The 26,345-nt window shown below is 33.7% G+C and overlaps 5 protein-coding genes and 1 non-coding gene across 8 annotated transcripts; 2 read left to right on the forward strand and 4 right to left on the reverse strand.

The window, feature by feature from the left end:
* Positions 1-869: 869 nt before the first annotated feature.
* LOC112744460 (receptor-like protein 6) lies at positions 870-4,843 on the reverse strand. Its single transcript, XM_025794100.3, has one exon. It carries the CDS (start codon positions 3,972-3,974, stop codon positions 1,113-1,115), a length of 2,862 nt encoding a protein of 953 aa, XP_025649885.1. The 5' UTR covers positions 3,975-4,843; the 3' UTR covers positions 870-1,112.
* Positions 4,844-4,978: 135 nt separating this feature from the next.
* On the reverse strand, positions 4,979-8,928 carry LOC112744461 (hydroxymethylglutaryl-CoA lyase, mitochondrial). 2 transcript variants are annotated; one of them, XM_025794102.2, is made up of 8 exons: positions 8,563-8,928; positions 7,820-8,010; positions 7,360-7,539; positions 7,025-7,105; positions 6,782-6,945; positions 6,160-6,296; positions 5,751-5,866; positions 4,979-5,547 (listed from the first exon to the last, which is right to left on the reverse strand). In XM_025794102.2, the coding sequence occupies exons 2-8, from the start codon at positions 7,835-7,837 to the stop codon at positions 5,299-5,301; spliced, it is 945 nt and encodes a 314-aa protein (XP_025649887.1). In that variant the 5' UTR covers positions 7,838-8,010; positions 8,563-8,928; the 3' UTR covers positions 4,979-5,298. The 2 variants fall into 2 exon arrangements, with proteins under 2 accessions (XP_025649887.1, XP_025649886.1); XM_025794101.3 differs by having other exon boundaries at positions 7,815-8,010.
* A 72-nt stretch (positions 8,929-9,000) lies between these two features.
* TRNAC-GCA (transfer RNA cysteine (anticodon GCA)) lies at positions 9,001-9,072 on the reverse strand. The gene has a single exon. It is a non-coding gene; the product is annotated as a tRNA-Cys (tRNA).
* A 3,056-nt stretch (positions 9,073-12,128) lies between these two features.
* LOC112744462 (V-type proton ATPase subunit d2) lies at positions 12,129-15,786 on the reverse strand. The gene is made up of 10 exons (XM_025794103.3): positions 15,391-15,786; positions 14,803-14,923; positions 14,395-14,502; positions 14,166-14,268; positions 13,703-13,783; positions 13,515-13,600; positions 13,362-13,421; positions 13,205-13,253; positions 12,819-12,953; positions 12,129-12,542 (listed from the first exon to the last, which is right to left on the reverse strand). Exons 1-10 carry the CDS (start codon positions 15,569-15,571, stop codon positions 12,411-12,413), a joined length of 1,056 nt encoding a protein of 351 aa, XP_025649888.1. The 5' UTR covers positions 15,572-15,786; the 3' UTR covers positions 12,129-12,410.
* A 485-nt stretch (positions 15,787-16,271) lies between these two features.
* Positions 16,272-18,574, forward strand: LOC112744463 (uncharacterized). Its single transcript, XM_025794104.2, has 2 exons — positions 16,272-16,366; positions 16,505-18,574. The coding sequence occupies exon 2, from the start codon at positions 16,700-16,702 to the stop codon at positions 18,353-18,355; it is 1,656 nt and encodes a 551-aa protein (XP_025649889.1). The 5' UTR covers positions 16,272-16,366; positions 16,505-16,699; the 3' UTR covers positions 18,356-18,574.
* Positions 18,575-19,002: 428 nt separating this feature from the next.
* Positions 19,003-22,531, forward strand: LOC112744464 (uncharacterized). 2 transcript variants are annotated; one of them, XM_025794105.3, is made up of 9 exons: positions 19,003-19,508; positions 19,883-19,937; positions 20,317-20,352; positions 20,439-20,483; positions 21,156-21,239; positions 21,392-21,457; positions 21,553-21,591; positions 21,880-21,979; positions 22,058-22,531. In XM_025794105.3, exons 1-9 carry the CDS (start codon positions 19,270-19,272, stop codon positions 22,210-22,212), a joined length of 819 nt encoding a protein of 272 aa, XP_025649890.1. In that variant the 5' UTR covers positions 19,003-19,269; the 3' UTR covers positions 22,213-22,531. The 2 variants fall into 2 exon arrangements, with proteins under 2 accessions (XP_025649890.1, XP_029148193.1); XM_029292360.2 differs by having other exon boundaries at positions 19,015-19,508; positions 20,317-20,341; positions 20,439-20,509.
* Positions 22,532-26,345: the final 3,814 nt, after the last annotated feature.

Below are 26,345 nucleotides of genomic sequence, written 5' to 3' on the forward strand. Positions count from 1 at the left end.
TTGTTTTGCTTAATTAATTTTCCCTCTCTAACTTTTTTAAATCATGTATAGAAGATTCTTGTTCACAGGTCTATTTCATGAGTCTTTACCTCCAGAAATTTCGCCCTTTTTGGTTTGTAAAGTCTAATCTCTCCCTTCTTGTACATGCAGTTTGGGTTGAATTATTGATCAATTTATATAAACTAATTGAATCTATCTCACTTCCGTACCCAACACGAGCCTAGCTTTATTTTGAGCTTGTCAGTTTTTCAACATTGATTCGGTAAACTAAACTTACTTTGAGTCTTTGACATAGGAAGATAGCTCACATTTCTTGGTGCTGTAATTTCAATTTTTTTAATAGAAATAATTTTTTTCATGTACACATGATTGAAAAAGTAACTACTAAATCAGAAACAAATTATGATATTTTTCACTTCAATTACAACAATAAATTGTTAAAGCCTTAGCTTTATCAAGTGATTGAGAGAAATTAAATTAAATTTACAACTTAAAGCATATTGCCAGGTTGTTTTCTTTGAGGAGTGCTAGAGGGCCAGCAAGTTTTGTGATTTGTAGCCATCAATTAGTCATCATTGGTGTTTTTAATGGTGTGAGATTTTATCTAATGGTGTGGAATTAATCACTTTTCTTTTGCTGGTTAAGTACTGGCCAAATTTTAATAACAGTGTTTCTCTCTAGACTTTCTCAATACAAAAATATAGAAATTAAGTTCCTTTGCTTGTGAATACAGAGATATACAGGATTTGGATGTTGGATCTAATTCAGTTTTGTTAGGAACTCTCAATTTTGTTATTACTGTTGGCCCAATTGATCCTGCTTATAATCTTTTACAAGTTATCCTGTCGTGGCATAAGCACAAAAGAGAGTATGCAAAGGGAAATGAATTATTTAAGCAAAGAACACAATGTACGGCTTTTCTTTTTTTAAAAATAGCAAAAGCAAAATAAATATACAACACACTATATTATCTTTTTACCTTGCCTACTTTTATTTGGGTTCACACATAGTTGACTCTTAAATAAGAGAAACACAATAACTTTAAATGCAACACAAAAATGAAAATAATCTAAGATTACACAAAAGAAAAAACCAACATCAAGACTTGTGACTTAAAAGATCCCTTTCAACAACCTAAAAACATCTCCAGCAAAAGCATTTCCCAGTGCTAATCCAGCAATAAGGCCACCCCCGTATCCGATTAGAATTACCATCCAATTAAATTCAAAGAAAGATTTTGATTCAGAGTCTTGATCACCATCAAGAGTTGGTAGTGGAGGTTTAGAGTGATCTTCACATTTCTTCACTAGTTGAATCCCACATAAACCTTTGTTTCCCTTGAAAGAACTATTTTCAAATGTGGAAAATTGTCTATTTTCTGGTATTGGACCTGAGAGATTGTTGAACGACACATTGAAGAAATCCAAGAAGGTTAGTGCTGTGAGTTGTTGAGGAATATTCCCTGACAAGCTATTGAGAGAAAGGTCGAGCACTTCAAGATTTGAAAGCTTTCCCAGAGAAGACGGGATGCTGCCAATAAACATGTTGTTGGACAAATTGAGCACAACAAGGCCATTCAAACTTCCCATGATATCCGGAATCTCACCAGAAATTTTGTTGCATGAAAGATCAATGGCTACCATATAATGAAAGTATTGATCCCCATGATAATTCATGACAACTCCTTTGTTGGACATTGGAAATGAAAACAAATCAATATCAACCAAAGAATGTAGCAAATGATAAATGTCGTTTTTGAGATGTACTTGATGACTTGTGTTGGAAAGAGTCATCGATTTGAAACTCTTGATTATTTCCGATGACAAATTTCCAGAAAAATTATTCTCGGAAAGATCAATGATGTGAAGTTTCACGAATGTGCATTTTGATGGGCACTTTATAGCTCCATGAAATTCATTATCACGTAAAGAAATCACCTTCAATTTGGGAAGAGATCCTAACCAGAAAGGAAATGAATCATTGAAATGGTTATGGCTCAAGTCAAGAAGCTCTAGCATTCTACAATTGACCAATGCTCTTGGTAATTGACCATGCAACTTGTTAGAACTGAAATCAATCAACTGAAGGGAATTTCCTTTCACATAAGTTTGAGGAATATTGCCAGTCAATTTGTTTCCTGCAAGACTCAAAATTTGAAGAGATCGGCTAAAGCTTCCCAAACATGATGGTATCATACCAACTAAGTTGTTGGAAGATAAATCAAGATACACAAGGGATTGCAGATTGCATATCAAGGGGGATATTTCTCCTATCAATGGATTGTTGAAAATCATCAAACACTGAAGACTTGTTTTATTCCATATCCAATCTGGTATAGTCTTTATGCCATTGCATGGTAGATGAAGATCTGTCAGCTCTTGTAAGTGTTGTATAAAATTGGGAAAATGAACTAAATTGCATGATCTTAATTCTAAATATTGAATTTGAGAAGGAATGGTTACATTCGAAGTGTTCTTCCCTTCAGAAAATGACAATTTATTGCCTCCACCTAAACCAAGTGCAGTAAGCTTTTTGAGCTTTGAAACCATGTCAAGCTCGACATGTCCTTCCAACCAATTATCAGCCAGATTAAGGCCTGTAAGATTCTCCAACATGAAGAGGAAATATGGAATTTCACCTTGAAGATTATTTTTATAAAGATTCAAGTGATATAAAGAGGTTAGATTCATTATCCAAGTTGGAACTTTTCCAGTCAAATTGCATGAACCCAACCCTAACCACTGAATTGGAGGAATGATTGTCATATTGACAGCCCTATTTTGTGAGAACAAAGACAGTTTGTTGTAAGGCAAGTCTAGAACATTAAGCATCTTTAGTTTCAAAAACATGTCAAGTGCTAGTTGCCCTTCAAAGAAATTATAGCCCAGAGACAAAATTTCAAGATTCTCTAGTCTAAAAAGAGAGTGAGGGATTTCACCAACAAAGCCATTATAGGCAAGATCTAACTGAGCAAGTTGGGTGAGGTTGCCAAGCGAAGAAGGAATGGCCCCATAAAAACTGCATCTTGGAATCACAAAACAATTCAAAGAAGTGAGGTTTTCAATGGATGTTGGAATTGTGCCATAAAAACTTGTGCCATCAAGGATTATGTTGATGAATGAGCTTGAGTGAAAATTAGGCAGCATACCCCTAAGGTTTTGGTTTTGTCCCAAATTCAAGACTCTTAAGTTTGGGAGATGGAATATTCCAATTGGGAATTCACCATATAGTTCACATTGGCGAAGAGTGAGTTTTTGCAAGGATGTAAGGTTTGTGAGAGTATGAGGTAAAGATGATGAAATGGTCACAAAACTAAGACGAAGGTGTTCAAGTCTAGTTGAGTTTTGAGTTAAGCTTGTGAGAGTGGATGCCTTGAGTTGCAAATGGTTGATTAGATCATATGGAAGTGACCCAAAGGTATAGCTGCGAAGATCAAGGGACAACAAGTTGGACAATTGTGAAACTTGAGATGGAACCTCACCAGAGAATGTGTTTTCATTGCCGTGAGAAAGATTGAGATATCTTAGCTGTGAAAGCTCACCTATCTTAGCAGGAATTTGAGAGTGATTGAAGTCATTGTCAGAAAGATTGAGACTTCGAAGGTGCACAAGTGAGAAAAGGGTGCTATTGGGATCCATGGAACCATAGAGCTGGCCGCTACTGAGATCAATGCCAATCACATGACCTGTGAGCTCATTGCATTCAATGCCATCCCAGGAGCAGCAATCTGTGGCAGGAACCCAAGATGCAGTTTTAGGATAACTGATAGGATTGTAAGAAGCAGACTTACTTGTTAGAAAGGATTCCTTAAACTGCAACAGGGCATAGCTTTCATGCTCATGGCACTCATGATGATGAGTTGAATGATTCAAAGGTGAACAGTTTGTGAGCAGGGTGGTTGGAAAGAGTGATGAGAAAAGGAGAAGAAACTGCATGGACAAAGTAAGAGAACACAAGAACCTCATCATTGTCATTATATTGCAACAGATTTCAATGGATAAAATGTTTGGGACACAACAATCGGTTTTTATAGTCAATCAGTGATGATGATGCTAAATTCCAATAGAGAATAGTGATGATGAATCATAGTCAAGACTCATGACTGTGTTGTCCAAACATTTCAAAGCACACGCAGGCTGGCTTAGACATTCAGGTAACTTTCACTCTCTCTGTCACACTCAATTTTTTGACAGTTTCTGCATCTTTTTCTCTAATATTTGACTTCAGTGACTTGCATTCTATCCTTATGCTTAATTATTTTCTCTCTTTATTTTCTTTCATATAATGCATACAAGATTCTTGTTCATAGGTCTCTTTCATGAGTCTTTTACCTCCACAAATTTCGCCCATTTTTCGGTCTCTAAAGTCTAATCCCTCCCTCCTTTCTTATACGTGCATTTTGGGGAAGAATTATTGATCAATTATCTAAATTAACTGATGTGTTTTAGTTTTAATCCGTTTACATTTTGGAACATGGATTGGAATTGGATAGTGATGCTCACAAAGTGCAACAGTTCTCAGGTTACATGAGAAAGAGACAGAAATATTGGCGTGCATTTTGGGCAAGATTATTGATCAATTTATGTAAATTAATTGAACCCTTTCAATTCCGTACCCAAGACGAGCAAAGATCTATTTTTGCTGATAAGCTTGACTCCATAAAGTACACATAAGTGGATAAGTAATAGCAAAAATCAGCAGCATATTATGATATTATTGCAGAAAAGAAAAATTATATTTCTACACTTAATTTACAACCACAAACCGTTGATTAGCAGCCTTAGCAAGATTAAAATTTGATGATGAAATTTCAATTAGAACTTAAGCACCAAAAACTTTTGGCATATGTAGCCATTCATGTGATTTTAACTAAGATTTTTCCAAAATATATGGCCATCTGTAATTTATATGCTATCTCATCTCATGATCATATATGTATCAATTTTCACGCCTTATCTTATGCAGAAGACTATTATGGTTGCAGAAGACTATGGTGACTATGGTGCCTTGGCAAATACGATAATGGCTCTTGTTTGAACATTGTTTGCAGCTTTGACTAGTCTAAGGTGTAATGAACAAGTCTTAACTATGATAACTAGGGTAGCACTGAAAATAATAGAAAAAAGAAAAGCATACAAATTCAAAATGCTGAACATGTGATGCTTCAATAATCAAAGCGATGCAACTCTCCTCTCTCTCTTTCTCTATGGTCATAAAAGCACATGAACAGAAGTTATGCAGTGGATAAATTCATTAACCTATGTATCATGTGGATTGCATTGTGTAGCTTTAACATATTCAAAGTTTGGAAGCATGAGCTTTAACTTTACTCAACGCAGTTGCGGCTCTTGAATTCGATGCGCGTCCTAAATGCTTGCAGATGAAATCTCCGGCCTGCATGAGCTTTCCGAGGTCCACGTTGGTTTTCACTCCAATTCCATCCAGCATGTAAACAACATCCTCAGTGGCAACATTTCCAGTTGCACCCTTTGCATACGGACAACCCCCAAGGCCGGAAACAGATGAATCCACTACACTGATCCCCATCTGCATAACGTTACACATATAGTTATAACAAAGGATAGGTTCAGAACCAAGGTTATCCATTATGATTAGAGAAATTCCAAGTGTTTCTTTCATTGTTTACTTTGAGAGAATGGGGACACAACTCAACACCAGAAAAATCCCAACGCAAACTGGCTACAAAATGACAAGTATAAGCGAAAAAGAAAGTAAACGAAATCATTTACCTGAAGTGAAATTAGAGTATTTGAAAGCGCCTGACCATAAGTATCATGAAAGTGGACAGCAAGCTTGTCAACTGGAACAACATCAAGAACAGCTTCCAGCATTGGAACGACAGTGCCTGCGAAGATGAAGCAGATTGAGTCCAATCAAAAACTTTGAAAATTAAAACTAAAACAGCAGGGTAGAAAATGGAAGGGGAATTTTAAGTAAGATTATTGTAAAATATGCAAGGACTCAATACAATTCATCACTGACGAGACAACATTATAATATAACTAAAGAAGGGAACCAGATCAACACAAATAAGAGCTAAAAACTTTTAACATATCTATACATACAGCACCACTGCAACTGCAATCAAATCCAATATAGCTAAAAAACATGCATGACAACAAACAGAAGAAACATTACCAGGTGTACCAACACCAATCGTATCACCTAGTGAAATCTCTGAGCAACCCATCTCATTAAGTGCCTTTGCCACATATGCTACTTTGGCTGGAGCAACATGTCCTTCAAAAGGACATCCCACAACACATGATATATATCTGAAGTATAAAACCAGTCACATGGCTGATTATATAATTTACTATGATGGTTTTGAAATTTAAAGTGAAGAGTAACAGCATGGTCCTTTTGTGATTGTTCAAATAATTTGAAGGAAAAGTACCTATATTCTAGTTAGGACGAAAGATGAGTCTAAGATACATTCTATGATCAACAAAACCATTTCTATAATCTAAATCATCTTTTCATTAATTCCCTCTTCCAACCATCGAAATGCAAATATAATAGGAAGAGACTATGGTTGAAAGTACTTTAATAGTGGGCATACCATCAAATGTTGCCATTGAAAAAACAAATCAGCATCTATATATCATGAAAAAGGAATTAGGATGTGTCAATTACAACAACAATTCAAAGACGTAAATAAACTCATTTTGAATAAACTAGTAGAAACAAAAAACCTCAGAAAGTGTTGTAACTTTTCTGTAGAGATTGACAAGTAACAATTGAAAAATGAAAACTATACCCACGAACGGGGATTGAGTAGCTTCGAGAAGCTGAAGCAATGTCTCGGCAACGAGCAAGATTATCCTCAATGCCAGAGTTGAGATTTGCTTTAGAGAATGATTCAGAAGCTGCAGGAAAAACAGCCACTTCCTTAGCCCCAGCAGCAACAGCTGCCTCAAAGCCCTGAAAGAAACAGGTTTAGATAATTAAATGCATATGCAAATACTTAATGATAATAATTTTTAAAACATATATATCTTACTTTGAGGTTTGGAGTTAATACAGGAAAGCTAACACCTTCCACATCTTGAATGCCTTCCAATACATCCTTTGCATCTGCCAACTGAAGAGAGGAGGGGGGAAGGGGACCCAGCAAAATATAAAAGAATTATGGGAACAATAATCAAGAAGAGAATCTCTGCATACAATAACTTGACAAATAGCAGCTTCTTTAAGTTCTAATAAAAATAAATTATGTAAACATGGTAGAAAACATACCGAAAACACATAATTATGATGAAGAACATTGCAGGAGTTCATCATAGTGTTGACTAGAAAATTGTGAATAGATCAATTTTATCTAGGAATAACAGTTACCTGTGGAACCCATTTTGGTGATACAAAACTTGTTGCCTCGATGACAGACAACCCAGAAGAAACCAGCAGCTTTATCAACTCAACTTTTACATCAGTTGGAACGATAGACTTCTCATTCTGCAATCCATCCCTTGGACCAACCTCCACTATCTTTACAAAGTCTGGAATACCTTTAAGAAGCTGAAGCATTGTATAAATTATGAGTCACAAATGATCCAATATGATGCAACAAATAGAATGAAAAATGTTAATAAAGCAAAGAAATACTTAATTAGACATAATTATGGAGAAATCATATCGCATCAGCATTAAATGTACAACAGAGAAGTTTGAGTTTTTCATTGAAAGAAATTTACAGATTCAACATGGCTGCTTGCTTAATATTTTATATCGGAGGTTAAATACATAACAATAGAAGGTGGATAGGGAGTATCATAACATAAGATCCACTGCACCTTACTTGAGAAATCCTTTGCATCTGTATTTCGATCAGATGTAAAATGATGGTTTACCAAGTAGCTGGCAGCATGAGAATTATGATTAAACCTTTTAGGCCAATTCAGGCATTGAGATAGGCCCCTTATATTGTATTTGTTGAATGCACTCCTATGTTCTGTGGCCTTTGTACTGTCCCTTGTGTATTCAGGATAACTAAAGCAGAACACATTATTTAAGATCAAGGCAATTGATTTCTTGAAAATGTTGATATAATGTTAAAATTAATTATGTACCAAAAAATAAACCATTAAAAATGAAAATCCATTAGAGCTTAATGGACAGAGCTCTAATGTCATCATGTCAACAACCAAAGAACATGCATGGATAAAGTTCCAAAAACCAATTACCCTGCCTCATCTACCTTTAGATAGACTCCAAATATTATGTTAAGTAATCACCAAAATATCTCACAATACAGAGCAACTTCCATTATGCTCAAACAATGCTGATTCTACCATGGATTATCTTTAATTCTTTATATGAGAATATAAACGAGCAACAAACTCATTAAATTTTATGCTTGCAGCAACAACTTTTACAAGTACTGTTCAGCATCCCCAAGACATATCTATCTAAATAAACCATTAATCCAACTTCTTAGTCATAACTAATTAGGTTCGATCCAAACACAATGTAAATAGAAAATTCCAGCTCAATAAGAAATCAATTGAAATTGAATAATTAACTAAAAGGTTTCTGATTTACCGAGAATGAAGAGATTGCAGTTGATTAGCTGTATCCATGGCATCACAAGAGGAACATGTTGGGATTGCAGCAGCAGAGCTTGAGAATCCAGTAACAACTTGGGGTATAGGATTCAAGAATCGCCCCCTTTGCATACCCTTGATTGTAATCATTGAGTTAGCAACAAAATCTGAGTCCAAAAAAGAGAAGGAAAAATCTGGACTTGAATCCAGAAAGAAGGGAGAAGTGAAATTAGTTTGATGTTGAATGAAAAGGAAAATGGTGATTGTGATTAAAAACGTGTTTATCCTTCTACTTCCAATGCCCCTCACTTTTTTGGTTTCGTTCCAATATTAAATATTATCTTCAGGATGGGTTCCAACTTTCAACTATACAATATAGTTATAACTTATAAGTACTGGAAGAGTAACCATAAAAATTCATAATAACATCTTTTTAAGGGCCCAACCGGGTTCGAACCGGTGACCTCTTGATCTGCAGTCAAATGCTCTACCACTGAGCTATGGACCCATTAATTTTAATATTTAGATTGTACATTAAATGAATTCATTTTATTTCGAATATGTTCGGATTTTTTTTTTTTTGTCATTTAGTCTGACACAATCAATTCTATTATTCTCTATGAGACATTTAGTCCATGACTTTGTATCCTCTTTACAAGTCTCTCTATTTGGGCCATAATTTAAAACAGTTGGACAGAATGAAAGCCCAAACTTGTAAACCTAATAAAAACCATTCTCTTTGGTAAAACAATACAGGGAAGCCCGTCCAAAAAGAAATAATATAGGGAAGTTCACGTCCAAAAACTATATGAAAGTTTGATAAGAAGCTGGGTTAGATTTATTACAGTTGACATGACCCATTAAATATGTGACTTTTTCTTTTGGGCTTGGAATATGTGACTTAGTATGCCACTCCAAACTCTTCAGTGTCCACAGATGACATACCCAATGAAAAGCTTTCCATAATATAACTAATTATCTTTTTAAGTCCAAAATAAAAAAAATAAAAAAAACACATGATAATATTTTTTTCAAGAGAATGTTATAAGGCTCTAAAAAATTCAGCTGAAGCCTAGATCCGATGGCAAATTAAATTGTTCTCGCACTCAAGGTTTACTTTAGTGGTGAAATTCTTTGCGTTTGTAATAGATACATCCGAATTTGAGACTTAGTTAAAGCTAATTGTGACTGAAAACCCTTAATATTATGTGTATGAAAGGTATTATTTGGTTGAATGAGGTTTAAAAACCTCATATTGTGGGTATGTGACTTGTGTGATAAATAAAAAAGGCTCTGACAAATAAAAAGAAAAACAAATTGTTGAAAGATCAATGGCTACCAAGTAAAGAAGGTGTTGAAGCCCCATGTAATCCATGACAACTCCTTTGTCAGACATTGCAAAGGAAAACAATTTAAGATCTGAATTATAATTTTCCCCAAAATAATAAATGTGGTCGTTGAAGTTTACTTGATGACTTGTGTTAGAATTTGTCATGGATTTAAAAGTCATGATTATTTCTGATAATAAATTTTTTGGGAAGCCATTTTGAGAAAGATCCATGACGTGAAGCTTTGGAAACGTACATTTTGATGGGCATTCTACAATTAGCCAATGCTCTTGGTAATTGACCATGGAACTTCTTAGAAGTTAGAACTAAAATCAATCCCCTAAAGTACATTTCCTTTCACACAATTTTGAGGAATACGACTAGCCAATTTATTTTGCCCTAGCCTCAATTTGAAGAGATCGGCTAAAACTTCCCACACAAGGCAGAATCATGTCAGCTAAATTGTTGTATGATAAATCAAGTTGCACAAGTGATTCTAGATTGCATATTGCACAAGAGAAACAACCAATTTTTGAAGACTCGTTTCTTTCCACATCCAATTCGGTAAATCAGTATTGTCTTTATCCCATTGCCTTGTATTTAAAAAGCTATCAATTTTTCTAGGTGTCGAATAAAATTGGGAAAATCAAATTGCATGAATGTAATTCCAAGACTATTTGAGAGAATATCATATAGGTAAGATTCAAGAAAATGCAATTATTGTCTGCCTAAACCAAGAGAAGTAAGCTTTTCGAGCTTTGAAAGCATGTCAAGCTCGATTTGTCCCTCCAACCAATTACTAGATAGATCAAGACTAGTAAGATTCTCTAATGTGAAGAGGAAGTATGGAATTTCACCTTGAAGGTTGCTACCATGAAGATCCAAGTGATTAATGCGGTTAAATTCATTATCCAAGTTGGGATTTCTAGGTTAAATTGCCAGAAGCCAATGCTATCAAATTGGAATGGAGGAAGGGTTGTTACATTGCCAGCACCTTTTTTTTTTTTTTTTGTGAGAACAAAGACAATTCGTTGGAAGACAAATTAAGAAGCATCTTATATTTCGAAAACAAGTCGAGCTCAAACTGCTCTTCGAAGAAATAGTTCCCTAGAGATAAAAATGCAAGATTCTCAAGTCTAAAAATAGTGAGGAATTTCATCATGACAGCTATCTCAAGAGCCAAGATAGGTTTCCAATCGACGATGCAGGTAGTGCACCTCTGAGATTTTGGTTTTCTCCCAAATTTAAAACTGTAAGTTTGGAAGATGGAATATTCCAATTGGGAATTCACCATAGTAGTTCACCTTGGTGAAGAGAGAGTACTTGCAGAGATGTAAGCTTTATGAGATATCAAGTAAAGATGACAAACCCTAGCAAAATTAAGATGAAAGTGTTAGAGTCTAGTTGAGTTTTGAGTTAAGCTTTTGAGAGTGGATGCCTCGAGTTGCAAATTGTTGATTATTGGACCATCATACAACATACTGCTGAACAGATCCAAGGATAGCAAGTTGGCCAAATGAGAAACTTGAGGTGGGACTTCAAGAGAAAATGTATTTTCGTATTGTCGGAAAGATAAAGACTTAGAAGATGCACAAGTGAGAAAAAGGTGCTATTAGCATCCATGGAACCATATAGCTGGTCAGCTGGCTGCTATTAAGATCAATGCCAATTACATGACCTGTGACTAATTTGTATATGCCATGCCATGAAGAGCAGCAATATGTGGTTCGATTCCAAGCAGCAGTTAAGTTTAGGATAACTGAGGGTTATAGGAAGCATACTTACTGATGATGAACATTTGTTTAAAGCGCAACAAGGCTTTCATCTTCATGACATTCCAGACTTGGTTGAAAGAAAGGTAAAGAATTTGTTGTGACAATGGATGAGGAAAGGGTTAAGGAGAATATACTGTAGTACTAATGAGTAGAGAGCACAACATATCCATCTTGTATCTGAGATGAGAATATTTAAGACTGACCAATCGGTTTTTATAGTGAATTAAGGACTGCGTTGGTTATGGCTTGCCTTGCTTAATCCACTAATAATCAAAGTTTATTGGATTCCAACTAACTTGACGTTAGTCGATGACTAATCAACTTAGTTAAGTCCTACATGGAATTGTTTAGGTCAATTTACAAACATAAAATTTACCTAAGAAAACATGAACATACCCCCACTTATTAGATCAGCCAAGTGTTAGTAACCATGTTTTGGATAATTGCTGAAGTAAAAGATATGTATTCAATGCAAGTTTATTTCATAAAACTATTTATTGTAGCAATTACAACAAACAAGTTGAATATAGCATATTTTAAACTAAACATATTTAAAACAAATTTAACTACAAAAATCTTCCCTCCATAATACAATAGATTTCATCGGCATAAGATTATAATCTTTTATTTTTATCACAATCTTCTAAACAGCGACTTACTACCAATGGCAACTTAGATATAAAATGCAGAAAGTGTACAAACAATTGTTCAAATAAACATACAATTTGTACTAAGCAATTCAACTAAAATATAAAGACAACACTGTCATGAACTCTGGACTTCTGATTCTGAGCCACACACTCAGAAATCCACATTAGGTTCCTGATCTCTTGTTCCCTTAACCTCATGTATGCGAAGAATACAGCATAATGAAACTGCAACCCAGACAAAATAGTGCATCTTAGTAATGAATATGGCATGCCAGCGACAGAGAGTTTAAAAAAATGGCAAGACTTCTAATCATTTGTTCCATGGGTGTCTATAGGAAGTGGTCCTTAAAGTATGGGTTTATCTAAGTTATTCATTAAGGAATTAAAAGAGGAAGGTTCGTCTTGAAGATGTAATAATTAAGTTTCAGGGATAAAGTAAACTTCAAAATATTAACTAATTCACTACATGAACAAAAATTGATATGTGGTTCAGTTAAATACCTGTTGCTCAAATGCTAAGCAAAGCCTCTTCACCTCTTCCTCATAAAATGCCTTGTCAAGCATCTGGCTCTCTCCATAGGATAACTTGGCAAAAATAGACTGATAGGGGGGATACTTCTCCATAACAGCTCGAACCTAGGCGAGCAACCAAACAAGAGAATTATGGCCCAGAAAACAACCAGAAATACAAGTGACTGCTATATATTTTAGGAAAGATACCAACTTAGCAGGAAAGTCAACTACTCAACTACAAAAAGATCCTGGGGAAATTTGGTTAGCCAAAACCATTTAGGAAAGTGAAAATTATATATACCACAGAACCTCAAAAAGCAGCAATCAAATTTCAAGTAACTCAAAACATCACAAGACTGAGATGCAAATAATACCTGATCAATGTCCTCACAAACAGCAAGTTCCTCATGACCATATGGGTAACTGTTTGAGATAAATCAGTCATTACCAGAATAAGCATTCCATAGTAGCATAAAACCATAAACATTATTTTTAATTTGGGAAAGAAATACAAATAAGTGAGGAGCTTACAGTAAACCAAAATTAGAGTACAATTTTCTGCGATCATCTCTGGTGAGCTCAGTACCAATGCTGCACAAGGTGGAAGTCATCAGTGCCAGTTATGTAATTTAAGTATCCAGATAAACGAAACAGTTATACAAAGCCTTCTCAGTTTCAACATACCTATTTATGGTAATATTCACAGCTCTTCTATCAGCCTCAAAAGCTAGAAGGTCAGACATGATCTCAGCAGTAGCACCACCCAATTTCTGTTTAAATTGGAATTGATGAAAGTAAGAAGGAGAAAAATGTGACAAGATTACAAGAAAAGAACCATAGTAGTGGGAAGAAAAGAAAGTCACATCCGTCACCTCACAAAATCTGTAAAAGTCTTCAAGGTAGGCCTTGTAAAGCGTGTTCCTCATTATTTCAATGTTCATATCATCCAAGTCCTAGAAAAAAAGGACGAATATAACAGCAACAAGAGTAATCAGCACAAGGGCAATGAAACACATATCAAAAGCACAAATTTAAGAAATTAACAAGTACCACAGAGCTTTGCATCAATGAAACCATATGAAGCAATAACCATGGATGGCAATAGTATTAGTAACAGTATATTTTCTTTCCACAGGTAATTTTTTTTTTTTAAGGAAGGGGGGGGGGGGGGGCGGAGGGGGGTTTGTTCTCATTAATACCATGATGTTTTCAAATAACAATTTCATAGAACTTTTTCTTACCACAACCTATTGCAATAGTACTACAACTCTATAATCATTTATCAAATAAGATTATTTATCGAGGTAGAAGAAAATGTCAGATAATATGATTTACCTCAGATGTAATGCACTCAGAGAAGTATGGAGCAAGTGGAGTATCAACAAGAACCAGCCTGTAAAGCTCCCGCATATTCTGAGCAACTGCCAGAGTAGCAATGCTGAGGAGAACCCCCAGAGAGAAACAATATACAAAAATAAAAACGAAAAGAAGAAAAAGAAATCAAAATTACAATTTGCTGAAATTCAATATATTGGAAATTGGACATAAAGTAGAAACTACTTACCTATCAAACATGCCAAGCGGATGGCACTTTTCTAGTAGTTCTTGAACATCTCTCTCATGCAAGGTGCCAGTAACAATCAAAACAACATTATCAATCATGTGACCATATCTGCAGGATAAACAGAGCATAAGCTCAGCCATTTCTCTGGTATACCTAAACTAACAACAAAGCTCCCTTCAAAATAAAAGGGCTCAAAACTCATCCATAATAACCTATTCTGGAGTTATGATCTGAGTCCAACTTTTCGAAAGGGATTAGTGTTGATTATAGTAATTGCATTCAGTAGCAATCAACTTATTATTAATAAGATGCTCTTAAAATTTTCATCCCTTGAAGCCATAATTAAAGCATATATCATCACTATAAAGCTACAATAGGTATCAAACAGAAAAAATCAAGTTCGCATACGTGATGTATTCTAAAAAGGTTGACAAGGGTTCGGTGGCTTGGCACAGCATGTGCTTGTAATCATCAACCAGCTTAAGAGTGCATTTCTCCACGATGGTAGTTGTATGCAATGGAGAAGGCTCTGCAACAGAGCAATTCATCAATGGTCAGCATAAGCCAATAATTCCAAACCCACAATATGAATTACAAGATGCATTAACAAACTAGAATCAGATCAGAAATTCAGAAGACAATTGATTCTTGCACAAGGGATAAAACAAGCAACAAGCACAAAGTTATCAAATTAGATTTACATCCAACACCTAAAATATCAGAGGGAAAACTTGGTCACATAAATGAAAAAGTTTAAAATTTTCCTCGAAGTACCGCATCATACAAACGCAACTTGAAATCTATCAATCCATCATTCATACAAAAAATACCAATATTCCCAAATTTCTCTCATCACAGCCGAAAGGAAGCAAATTACATGTTTTTGTGACACCAAAGAACAAGATTTGGTTAGATTAGAAAATAAACATCGAAGGAAATAACAATAACTAAGATGATAATAGTAATTGAGGTTTGATTGGGCGAAACGAAACGCACCGTTTTGGAGGTAAGGGCCGTACTCGGTGGCGGAGAGGTGCATCTTGATGTCGTCAAGGGATTCGCATTGGCAGAGGTTGTTGTAGTCTGCGGTAGTGAGGAGTCCGGCGCGGTGGCCGCGAACTATGGCCTCCAGGTAACCGCCGTGGATGTTGAAGGTCATAGCTTCGAATCCGTACATTTTGTGGTTTGTGGAAGATCTGCTGGATCTGAATTGAATTGAAGACGATGCGAGAGAAAGAGAGAGAAGGAGAAGAAGGAGAAACAGAAGCTCCTTCAGAAATCAAGAAGCAGGTTGCGATGGCTTCTTGCGAGTGGAGGGAGAGAGAAGTGTATAATGATTAAGGAGGAATAAAATAAAATTTATTTTTTATTAAAAGATATTAAAAAGAAAAATATTATATACCGTTAATTTATTTTTTATAAAGAAATAAAAAAAAAAGTGTATCATTTTCTAATTTATTGTATATTTGCAAAAAAAAGGTTTAACAATGAAGTTTTTATTAAAGAAAAATTTATATATCATTTTCTATGTCTCACTGTTTACTTGATGCATGGAGAAAGCATTCATTCACAGATAAAAATTTTTTAAATAATTGCTAACTATTTAAGTAATTGATTTAAATAATCTCTATTATTGATCTAAGTGATATATTTAAAAAATTTTAAAATTTGAGAGACACTTTGTTTTTTGAGTAAATGATCAAGAATAAAAAAAAGCACTTATTCTTATTTTTAGCACCTAAAAAAATAATTATTAATATAATTTAATTGAATAATTAATTTATTTATTTATTTATTTAAATAAGTGTAAAAATTTAATAATGTGATAAATAAAAAATATTATTGATATAAAGAAAATAACTTTGTAAATTATTTTTAAAAGTTTTTTAACTTGAATAAAAAGCTCAGCTTGAAAGTATGAGAATCCCTTCGCCGTAGTCCACTGAAATCGCTCTCCATCAGCCACCGCAAGGTAACTCAATTTGCTTCTCTCTCTCTTTTCTTTCTACATCAAATAACACAATTGTTTCACTTCATGTAAATTTAGTTCTCTTCTTTATATGTAACTTTGTTATCAAGAGAGATTTTTGTTTGAAATATGTCATGGCAGGGAACCAAAAACTACACCAACCCCATTTTGATTCTTTCGGATTTTGTTCGGAAAAGAACTTCCTAAACTCTAAACCAAACCAAAATCGATTAAAGTTTATTGTTTGAGATATGTTAATCCTCCTAAACCCAAACCAATAATCATCCATAGGTGGTTCAAATATCAAACACATGGTGGGCGTCTCACCACAACATCATGCTCACAATACTTAGGCTGAACCAAAAGAAATTTGTCACTAGAATTCCACACAACACAACTTGGTATCTATGTTCCACCCTCAAATTTTGCACTCAACCTCAATCTCAATCATCTTTGCAAACAACAGAAGTTGACAACCTCATACTCCTCAATAAGACAAGCTCATACCCATGTTCCACATTCAAATTGTGCACTCAACCTAAAACATCTTTGGAGACAAAACCAATTGATGTGGACACCATCACCAGAATCATCAATGACCACCCTTTCCCTGACCAACCCCTTCACCCCATACTGCTACATCACCTCCCTCCTTCCACCATCACCACCCGGCTTATTGAAAATGTCCTTGGTCGCCTCTTTGCTTCACATTGCAACGGCCTCAAGGCTCTTGAGTTCTTTAACTTCACCCTCCACCATTCCCACTCTCCCCTCAGTCCCGATTCCTTGGAGAAGACGCTTCATATTCTTACTAGGATGAGGTATTTTGAGAGAGCTTGGAGCTTGTTAAAGGAAATTGGGAGAACCCATCCTTCACTCCTCACACTCAAGTCCATGAGCATTATGTTGACCAAAATTGCCAAATTTCAATCCACTGACAACACTCTTGAAGCTTTTAGGAGGATGGAGCATGATGTGTTTGTTGGGAAGGTGTTTGGAACTGATGAGTTCAATGTGCTTCTGAAAGCATTTTGCACTCAGAGGCGGATGAAGGAGACTAGGTCTGTATTTGTTAAGATGGCGCCGAGGTTTCCTGCGAATACTAAGACCATGAACATTTTGCTGTTGGGGTTCAAGGAATCAGGTGATGTTACCTCTGTTGAGCTCTTCTATCATGAAATGGTTAAGAGGGGTTTTAGTCCTGATGGTGTGACTTATAATATTAGGATTGATGCTTACTGCAAAAAAGCTTGTTTAGGTGATGCTTTGAGGGTTTTGGATGAAATGGAGCAGAGGGGTTTTGTCCCTACAATCGAAACCATAACCACATTAATCCATGGAGCAGGGTTGGCACGGAACAAAGGAAAGGCATGGCAATTGTTCAACGAGATTCCGTCTAGAAACTTGGTTGTGGATACTGGTGCCTATAATGCTCTGATTAGTACATTGGTTAGAGTCAAACATATTGAATCTGCGCTTTCCTTGATGGACGAGATGGTTGATAAACACATTGAGCTTGATGGGGTAACTTACCACACAATGTTCTTAGGGTTGAAGAGGACAAAGGGGATTGAAGGTGTGAGTGAATTTTACCAGACAATGACTAAAAGGAATTTTGTTCCGAAAACAAGAACAGTTGTGACACTAATGAAATATTTCTGCCAAAATTCTCGTGTTGATTTGGGTTTGAGTTTATGGAAATACATGGTTGAGAGAGGGCATTGTCCTCATTCTCATGCTTTGGATATTCTAGTCACTGGATTATGCTCCCGGAATTTATTGCAAGAAGCTTTTGAGTGCTCCAAACAATTGTTAGAACGAGGAAGACATATGAGCACTGCTTCATTTTCAATGATGGAAAATTTTTTACTGAAGGCTGGTCACAAAGAAAAGTTGAAGGATCTAGATCAAATGATTAAAAAATTGCAAAGTATCTTACCACCATCAAGAGGACATGCTACTGGTATTTCTACCTCCAGGATTATTGAATAGCATTTTTTTTTTTTTTAAATTTGATATAACTTATGTAACCTGACTTTGGTGGAGTTTTTCAATGTGTTATTATGTATGTATATTTTTTGTATTGCAATTGTACCATTATTTGAATATGCTGACATGACAGAAGTTTAATAAACAATTCTTCCAAGACTTTATCTTGATTAGAATCATGTAATAAAGTACATTCTACAAAGGACCAAGTTCAGAGGCTAACTTCGTTTGGAATTTGAGTTAGTACAATGCTTTCATCTCATGTTTCAATCTTGCCATTAGAATTTAGATGGCATTCAAATTATATTTTAAAAAGAAATATTGATGTAAAGGTTAAATTATGCAGTTAGTAATGTTTAAATATTTTCAATAAAATTGGTCTTTCTTTTATTTTTCAAGAGAAAGCTTTGAAAATAGATTTTAGTAAGTCAAAGGAATTCAAAATTAAAGAAAAATATTTTTTGAGACCGAATATTATATTTGGTGATTAGAAACTGAAACTAAAAAATAGAACAAAGTTAAGAAATTACTGTGTATCATTAATAATAATAATAATAATAATAAGTTTTATTTAGTCCAATAAACATATAATTTTCCTTTTTAATTTCAATAAGCTTTTAACTCAAGATTACAAAGATGAAGGCGAGCTTGTGCACGATTCTATTGAAGCCAAAGTTGGTAGAATGCTTACCTTATCTAATGAAACACACATGTCAATATGTAATCCTCCGAAAACGAAATACATAAAGTCTCAGAGATATAAATAAAACCAAACCAAACACTGATTCCAAATTCCAATGTTAGATTTTGATATTTTGGATCCTATCCCACACTGGGAACTTGCAAATGGATAAGCTGTTAATTCTTTTTAGCTAGGCACATAAACACAAGTAAAGAAGTGCACAATTACAATTACAATGGCCACTGCAGCACTCTGCCAATTGCACTCTTCATCTTCTTCTTCCCTATGCCATGTATCTTCTTCTTCTTCTTCTTCTTCTTCTTCTTCTGCTGCTGCTGCTGCTTCAGTATGTGGTAGAGTTTCATGCAGAGCACCTCAGCCTCAGGTTCATCTTTCAGTTTCAGCATCTTCACCTGACAAAACAATATTCCAGATTGAGAATTCTGGTGTCATAGCTTGCCTCAGAGCTAAAAGGTTTCTCTTTTTTCTTCTGCTCTTCTTTTTTATTTGATTATTTTTCCATATAGTCAATTTTGATTTTTCTTGACAGGGCACTTTGCCAAGACTACTTTTTTTAAAAAAATAATGTATTTGTGGGTTGTCAGATTTCATTCATGCTTCTTGTTTGCTTCAGTTGGTGGTTGATGTTAATTCTAGCTTGTTTTTGGTAATATTGATAAGCATATTGAATGTGAGAGTTTTACAATTCAGTGAATTCATACTTTCCATACCAATATATAGTGATTGGACTTCAATCAAAAGTGTGCTAAGAAACACTAACCCTATAGATAAATGTATTCAATCACGGTTACCCTTGACCTTAATTTTTCTTTTTCACTTTCATACAGTGCAGAAGTGGCCTATGAAGTTGCAAATGCTGCAATAGCAGGTGGCATCTCAGTTGTGAGTTTGCTCTATATATTCTTTTTTTATTTTGTTTATCAATTTATTTTGAATGAAAGTAAAGAACTTTGGGCAGATTTGCATGGATATATTTAACCTAAGTTTTCACATTGTTTCTAATGGTTCAACTCAATCAATTTAAATCAGCCTTATGGCATTTCAAAAGATATGAATTACTTTGTATCTTTGTATTCAAACTTCAAACTATAACTTTAAATCTCCCTAAATTCTTCATAAGCAGATTAAAATAGTTCTTCTTGGTGTTCATTTTGTGGTAAAAAGAACTAGGACATACTTTTACTTGAGCAAAATGTCCTCAGCTCTCTGTCTTTATAGTGTGTTTCTCATCGCTTTTGTTTCGTTTTCTCTTTTGATGTAGTTGGAGATTGTGGTGTCAACCCCAGGTGTGTTTGAGGTTGTTCACTTAATCTTTTCTGCTTGCTTACTTTACTTGTAGCACTGTGTTATAGAATTCATTTGTTCTAATCCTGTTCTTTTTAGGTTCTAAACCAGCTGGTCAAGGAGCACCCGACTATGGCACTCGGAGTATGCTCGCACCCTTCAAGTTTCTGGTTTCTCTTTCTGCATCAATATTCTTTGTTTGAGTGTATATCTTCACATGAACCTAGAATAAGTTTTATGATATGGAAAAAACATCATTGCATTGTCACGTTTCATTGAAATTTGAGATTGTTTTTTGTACCACTGAGTCACTATGCTGGTTGAAGCATCAAATAGTCAATATGCTGTTGTCGTCTCCTCGTGCTGCTCATGAAATTCTTCATAGCCAAAATGTTTTCCTTTGGATTATTACTAACATGATAACTGTATTAGCCTACTTGTGCAATTTTTTTTGGAAAAAATTCAAAGTTGAGACATTTGAAATAGTTGGGTATTTTATGCATGTGGATAGTAATTGTTAGGGTATTACCTTGTTTATCAAATCTCACCAAAATTTACCCGAAGTTCTAAATTTCTTTCGATTCAATGTTTTCTAGAATACATCAAGAACAAAAAGAGAAGCAAAAAAGATATTACTAGCTTGTAAAACAATCTTATCTCAGATTCTTATGATTTGTTTCAACATATAGATCATCAAAACTCTCAGTTAACTCTAAAATCAATTTGAAAAAAAAAGCTCACCATTTAGGATAATCATTACATGATATTACATTTCTTCTCAAAATTTGTCTGAATCAAACAGATATCTGCTATTAGGTTGGGACTGTTCTCAGGATTGAGGATGCAAAAGCTGCAGTCAATGCCGGAGCAAAATTTCTGATGAGTCCAGCAATTGTTAAGGTTTGAATTTGCAGACCTTATTACTATATTAAGATGTCACATAACAACTACTAGTTCTTGGTCACAGTGTTTTGTTATTTCTTTCATTTTCTTTTTAATTTTTATTTTTTTATTTTTTTATTTTTTTTTTGGGGGCTCCGATCGGTTACCAGGACGTTATGTATTACATTCAGAATGGTGAAGTTTTATACATTCCTGGCACAATGACTCCAACTGAAGTAAGGCTTACTTTGGAGATCCTATTAACATGACGTCTTGCCTCCTTAATGTGCATACCTTGTTCATTTTTTTTAGCATTCGTTTGATAATGCAGATATTGTCTGCATGTGAAGCAGGAGCTAAAATTGTCAAGGTTGGCCTTCTAATGTTCTGTTTAGTTTACCATGTTGAAGAACATTCAAATATAGATAGAGTGTGCATGCAAACTAGTTGCATGGAGGAGTTTGCATTTTCTCATCTGCTTTTGGGCTCATAGGAGGGATGCACTAATCTCCTGATCCCGGCTCCAATTTTTTCTAGATCTGTGCTGATAATTTCATTTTACATTCTTGTTCTTCTACTAATACAATTAATATAAAGAATCAAGTTTATTATACTTTTAAAAATTTTCCTAAAATCGATAATTTACCCTGCGTTATAGATTTATCCGGTTTCTGCACTTGGAGGATTTCAGTACATATCAGCAATCAAGAAGCCTTTTCCTCATGTCTCTATGGTTGCTTCTCAGGGGATAAATATAGGTAGTTTTTATAGTTTAGTGTTGTTGATCATTCTCACAAAAATTGAAAATGAATGTCATAATCTCTAATTGCTTGCAGACTCTATTGAGGAATATATTTCGCGGGGAGCATCGGCCGTTGTTCTGTCGGACGCCATATTCGACAAAGAGGCGATCGCGCAAAGAAATTACGAAAAGATACAAAAACTTGCACATTCTGCAGCCTTGCTGGGTAATAAAGCTGTAAATAGGTGACACTATTAATTTGATACCTTCATAAATATTTTTTGGTGGGTAATCTCATGTTTCTACATAATAGTTCTTTAAGTATGCTACTACATATACTTTAGTTCATTTTCATAGAAACTTAGAACAAGATTTTGTAGAAACTGTATCAGATTTAAAAGAAACAAGCCACTCAATTGAGAGAGATCACTAAGAGTGAGGTAACATGAATTATCAGGTTACTTGCTATACAAGATTCTAGGCTTATATGCAATGAATTCTTATGTTTTTAAATTCTATATCTATACTACATAACATAATGATAATATGGGAGAGAGTTTGTGTACAATTTTTTTTTTAAATTGTCATTCATCATATATAATCTATAAAAAGTTATTTTGTTAACTCCAATAATTAAATCCATGATCTTTTGATTTTAGTGAACATGCTTATTATTTTAACTAATTTCAAATTTGTTTAATTAATAAAATAATAGATTAATACTTGTGTTAGAGTCTACTAATACACTAATATATTCATTTAGGGTATATATATTTGGTTCAAGAGAAAATGTAGAGTAAAAAACTTTTATGATGAATTTGATATATAAAAGTAAAACTATACTATAAACTTAATCCAACATTTACAGACCAAACATACCTTTATAATAAAAACATACTTTAAATAAATGAGAAAGAGAACACTTATTTAAAAAAAAATAATAAAATTAAGAATTAATCCTAAAAATATATGTGTTCCTATACCATGCAAATATTTTTCCTACAAAATTAATTTAACTATATATTTTTTTCCACAAGACTTGTTAGTCACTCCTTTATTTATTTTATTCACTTTCATGATGATCACTCTCACCTCCCACTCAAACTTACCATCATCAGCGAAAATAACAAATAAGAAAAGAAAATTTTGTACAAGAAGTTTGATCCATGCCCCTTGCAATTATTAAAATCAAGCACACCAGATATTTTGTTTGAAACTATGGATTCTGAATCAAACTGTGGATTTCTTTTAAATATATAATATGTTTATACCTGATATTTTAAAGTTTTATTGAAACCAATGAAAATAAAATGAATAAATAAAAATAGGATGAGAAAAAAACCTTCCCTTATTTCTTCAATTTCACGCAGATTGCATGTTATTCTGTTGAAAAGATAACGAAAAGAAAAAGCTAAATATATACTGGTTTTGCAGAAATGAGATTAATACACAAATTAACATTTTAATATTTTTATATAGTAGATCACTATATAGTTCTAATTCAAAAAAAAAATAATAGTTTCATAAAGTGTTTGGCCAACTTTTCTTTCTCATGAACTAATTTTTGGGTTAAATAAAATCCGGATAATATAAGTTTAAGAAAAGTATATCCAAATATTATTTGCAGTGAGGATTTTTTATTGAGGATTGATGAAAGAAGAGATTTGCCAGTTCTAAGGGTGTCTGTTGAAGATGTTTAACATAAAAAAGTTTTACTGAAAAATTAACAACTAGAAATTAATTTCTACTTTTATAATATATTTATTGAATAAATTATAAACAACGAACCTCAACATTATTTTCCTAGCCTTAATTTGGTTTATTACGATGGAAGTGTTGTAGAAGGTTTATATATTAAGAGGCCTGCTACACATACAAGTTTGTGTGGCTTACAAGTCTTACAAGTCCAATAAAACATATGCATTATACTTAATTAACGCATTACACACTTCCACATTCAAGAGTAAATAAAACGCACGTTATTCAACAACTTCTTGTTTTCAAAGCGCGCTACTCACCATGCATTATGAATGACTCTTCTTCTTCTTCCTCCATGAAAATAATTTTCTTGCCAAATTTGAAGATAATGGAACTTTATAAATACATCCAAACGATTACAGAAATACACCCCAAAGATTACAGAAATACACCCAAACTGTTACAGGAATTCACCCAAACGATTATAGAAATACACCCAAAGGATTACAGAAATACACCCAAAGGATTTAAGAAATACACCAAAAATTCATTGAAGTACATTTTATGCATATTTCAGAACTCTTTCTCTTTCTCCTCCCCGTCTTCTGCTGCTTCTTCTTCTTCAAAAACGATTTCAGAGCTTGATGTCAAAAAACAATGAAAATCGAGAATAACGAAAAAAGAAAACAGAGAGAAAAGCACGTAAATGAAGAAGAAGAACAGAAAGAGGAAGAAGAAGAAGAAGGAGAAAGAGAAGGCAAGAAACGAAAGAAAAGAAGAAGAAGAAGAAGAAGAAGAGGAAGAAGAACGTGCAAGAAGAAGAAGAACGAGAAAGAGAAAGCAAGAAACGAAGAAAAGAAGAAGAAGAAGAAGAAGAGGAGGAAGAGGAAGAGGAAGAAGAATCGTGCAGCAAGAAGAAGAAGGAGAAAGAGAAGGCAAGAAACGAAAGAAAAGAAGAAGAAGAAGAAGAGGAAGAGGAAGAAGAAGAAGAATGTAGACCTTGCATCGCATTTTTTGAGTTTATTCGTTAATGAGCTTTTCTGATATATTAAATCTTGACACATTCATAAAATATCTCCTATCTTTTGCATGAAGATCCAGAATTCTTATGTGTATCCACAAGATTAATTAGCTAGCCTAACGTGGAAATAATATCCTAAAAGAATTTGGCTAACAAAGTTTATAGCTTATAGAGAAAAAAGATAATTAAACTTTTAACTTTTTAATTTGAAAACATGTAATTCTTTAACTAATTAAAAATATAAAAATATTTTTAAATTTTTAAAGTATGAGATATTTAAGTTTTTCTGTTTAAAATATATAAAGACAAATCAGTCTTTTAAAAGGACTTAGATATCTCGTATTTTAAAAAGTGAGAGGCGTTTTTATATTTTTAATTAGTTAATGATTTATTTACCATTTACTCTAATATATGTTTATTTAGAGACTGATTTTACTCAATTATTTTTTGTGATAACTTTTGGTTTCACAAATCACAATGATGTATAAATCATGAATAATGAGTTATTAACACCAATTACAAAGGATGACTAAACATTCAATTCGGTTTTCTGCTGTTCATGTGGAGGACAATGTGATCTTAACTTTAATACTAAACACGGTTTATGACCTTATTATTTGGAGATAATATAATTTTTTTACTAAAAAATTGTTAAAGACTAACAAAAATTAATTCAATTTTTCTTTCAACTTTGTGGAAATTTTAAATATTTACAAACTATATTAATCAGTTTGTTTTCGGAAAAAAATCTGCTAGAAGAGAAGGAAAATTGCCGAAAATAAATGTCGCAAAAAAAAAAAAAGAAATAAATGCATGACGAAGACTTTTTAAAAAGGAAGAAAGAATGTTAGAGGAAAAATGAGATAAACGAATGGTAGCACTTTCTTTTCAAAGAATATGAGAGAAGAAAAAAGAATGGAAAAAAGATCGTAGTGGTGATGGTGATGCGGAATATGGCGCATCAGTCAATAGAAATATCAAAGTTAGAATTTATGATAATAAGGATGAGCGAGGTGGGGTAATGGGGGTGGTGGTTAACTTTTTTGTTACGTATATAGTATAATATTGTGTGATTTAAATTTTGGGTAAAACACTTATATAAATTAAAGGCAATTTAATATTATATGAATCATTCAAAATAAAAAATGTTATGCGGTTGTTTTTATGTATATTATTATATAAATCGAATTAACATACATGTATTGAATTAGTAGAGTTTAAGGTAAACTGAAATAAGTAGTTTTGATTTATTAAAAAATGCATTTTGTTTGAGATCATTCATAGTAAATTGATATAATCTATATCGATTTAGTCCATAATTTTGGCATATAATAAATCGACACACTGATTCGATTATACACGTGCTTTTAATATAAATCTACAACTTTAATTTAATTTATATGCAAACTTCTGTATATAGAATTCGAATTTACTTGGTTTGAATTACATTATATCACCCCATATCCCACTAAAACAAAAAATCCAGAAGAACTGAGGCAATTCATAGTATAAGAGTGTGTTGAGTTTTTTTTTTCTCTTCTTTGTGAGGCTTACGTCTAACATTTTGAGGGTGTTTCTTTCCATCTATTGTACCACAACCATAATCACTAATCAGATTTTTGGAATCAATTTAAGAGAAAGAGAGTAGCCACCAAAGAGAGAA

Source organism: Arachis hypogaea, chromosome 14 (assembly GCF_003086295.3).
Source record: "Arachis hypogaea cultivar Tifrunner chromosome 14, arahy.Tifrunner.gnm2.J5K5, whole genome shotgun sequence".
Lineage (NCBI taxonomy): Eukaryota > Viridiplantae > Streptophyta > Magnoliopsida > Fabales > Fabaceae > Arachis > Arachis hypogaea.

What these genes read in the sequence shown, in the direction of transcription:
- LOC112744460 (XM_025794100.3), bottom strand. Translation starts at nt 3,974, where the DNA reads ATGACAATGATGAGGTTCTTGTGTTCTCTTACTTTGTCCATGCAGTTT.
- LOC112744461 (XM_025794101.3), bottom strand. Translation starts at nt 8,714, where the DNA reads ATGATTACAATCAAGGGTATGCAAAGGGGGCGATTCTTGAATCCTATA. An exon ending in CAAAGGATTTCTCAAGTAAG is followed by an intron (nt 7,540 to 7,814) that starts GTGCAGTGGATC and finishes ACAATGCTTCAG; the next exon opens with CTTCTTAAAGGTATTCCAGA. An exon ending in TACTCAATCCCCGTTCGTGG is followed by an intron (nt 6,297 to 6,781) that starts GTATAGTTTTCA and finishes TTTATACTTCAG; the next exon opens with ATATATATCATGTGTTGTGG.
- LOC112744462 (XM_025794103.3), bottom strand. Translation starts at nt 15,571, where the DNA reads ATGTACGGATTCGAAGCTATGACCTTCAACATCCACGGCGGTTACCTG. An exon ending in CGGCCCTTACCTCCAAAACG is followed by an intron (nt 14,924 to 15,390) that starts GTGCGTTTCGTT and finishes GCTCTGTTGCAG; the next exon opens with AGCCTTCTCCATTGCATACA. An exon ending in GTGAATATTACCATAAATAG is followed by an intron (nt 13,422 to 13,514) that starts GTATGTTGAAAC and finishes CACCTTGTGCAG; the next exon opens with CATTGGTACTGAGCTCACCA.
- LOC112744463 (XM_025794104.2), top strand. Translation starts at nt 16,700, where the DNA reads ATGCTCACAATACTTAGGCTGAACCAAAAGAAATTTGTCACTAGAATT.
- LOC112744464 (XM_029292360.2), top strand. Translation starts at nt 19,270, where the DNA reads ATGGCCACTGCAGCACTCTGCCAATTGCACTCTTCATCTTCTTCTTCC. An exon ending in TCGCACCCTTCAAGTTTCTG is followed by an intron (nt 20,510 to 21,155) that starts GTTTCTCTTTCT and finishes ATCTGCTATTAG; the next exon opens with GTTGGGACTGTTCTCAGGAT. An exon ending in GCACAATGACTCCAACTGAA is followed by an intron (nt 21,458 to 21,552) that starts GTAAGGCTTACT and finishes TTGATAATGCAG; the next exon opens with ATATTGTCTGCATGTGAAGC.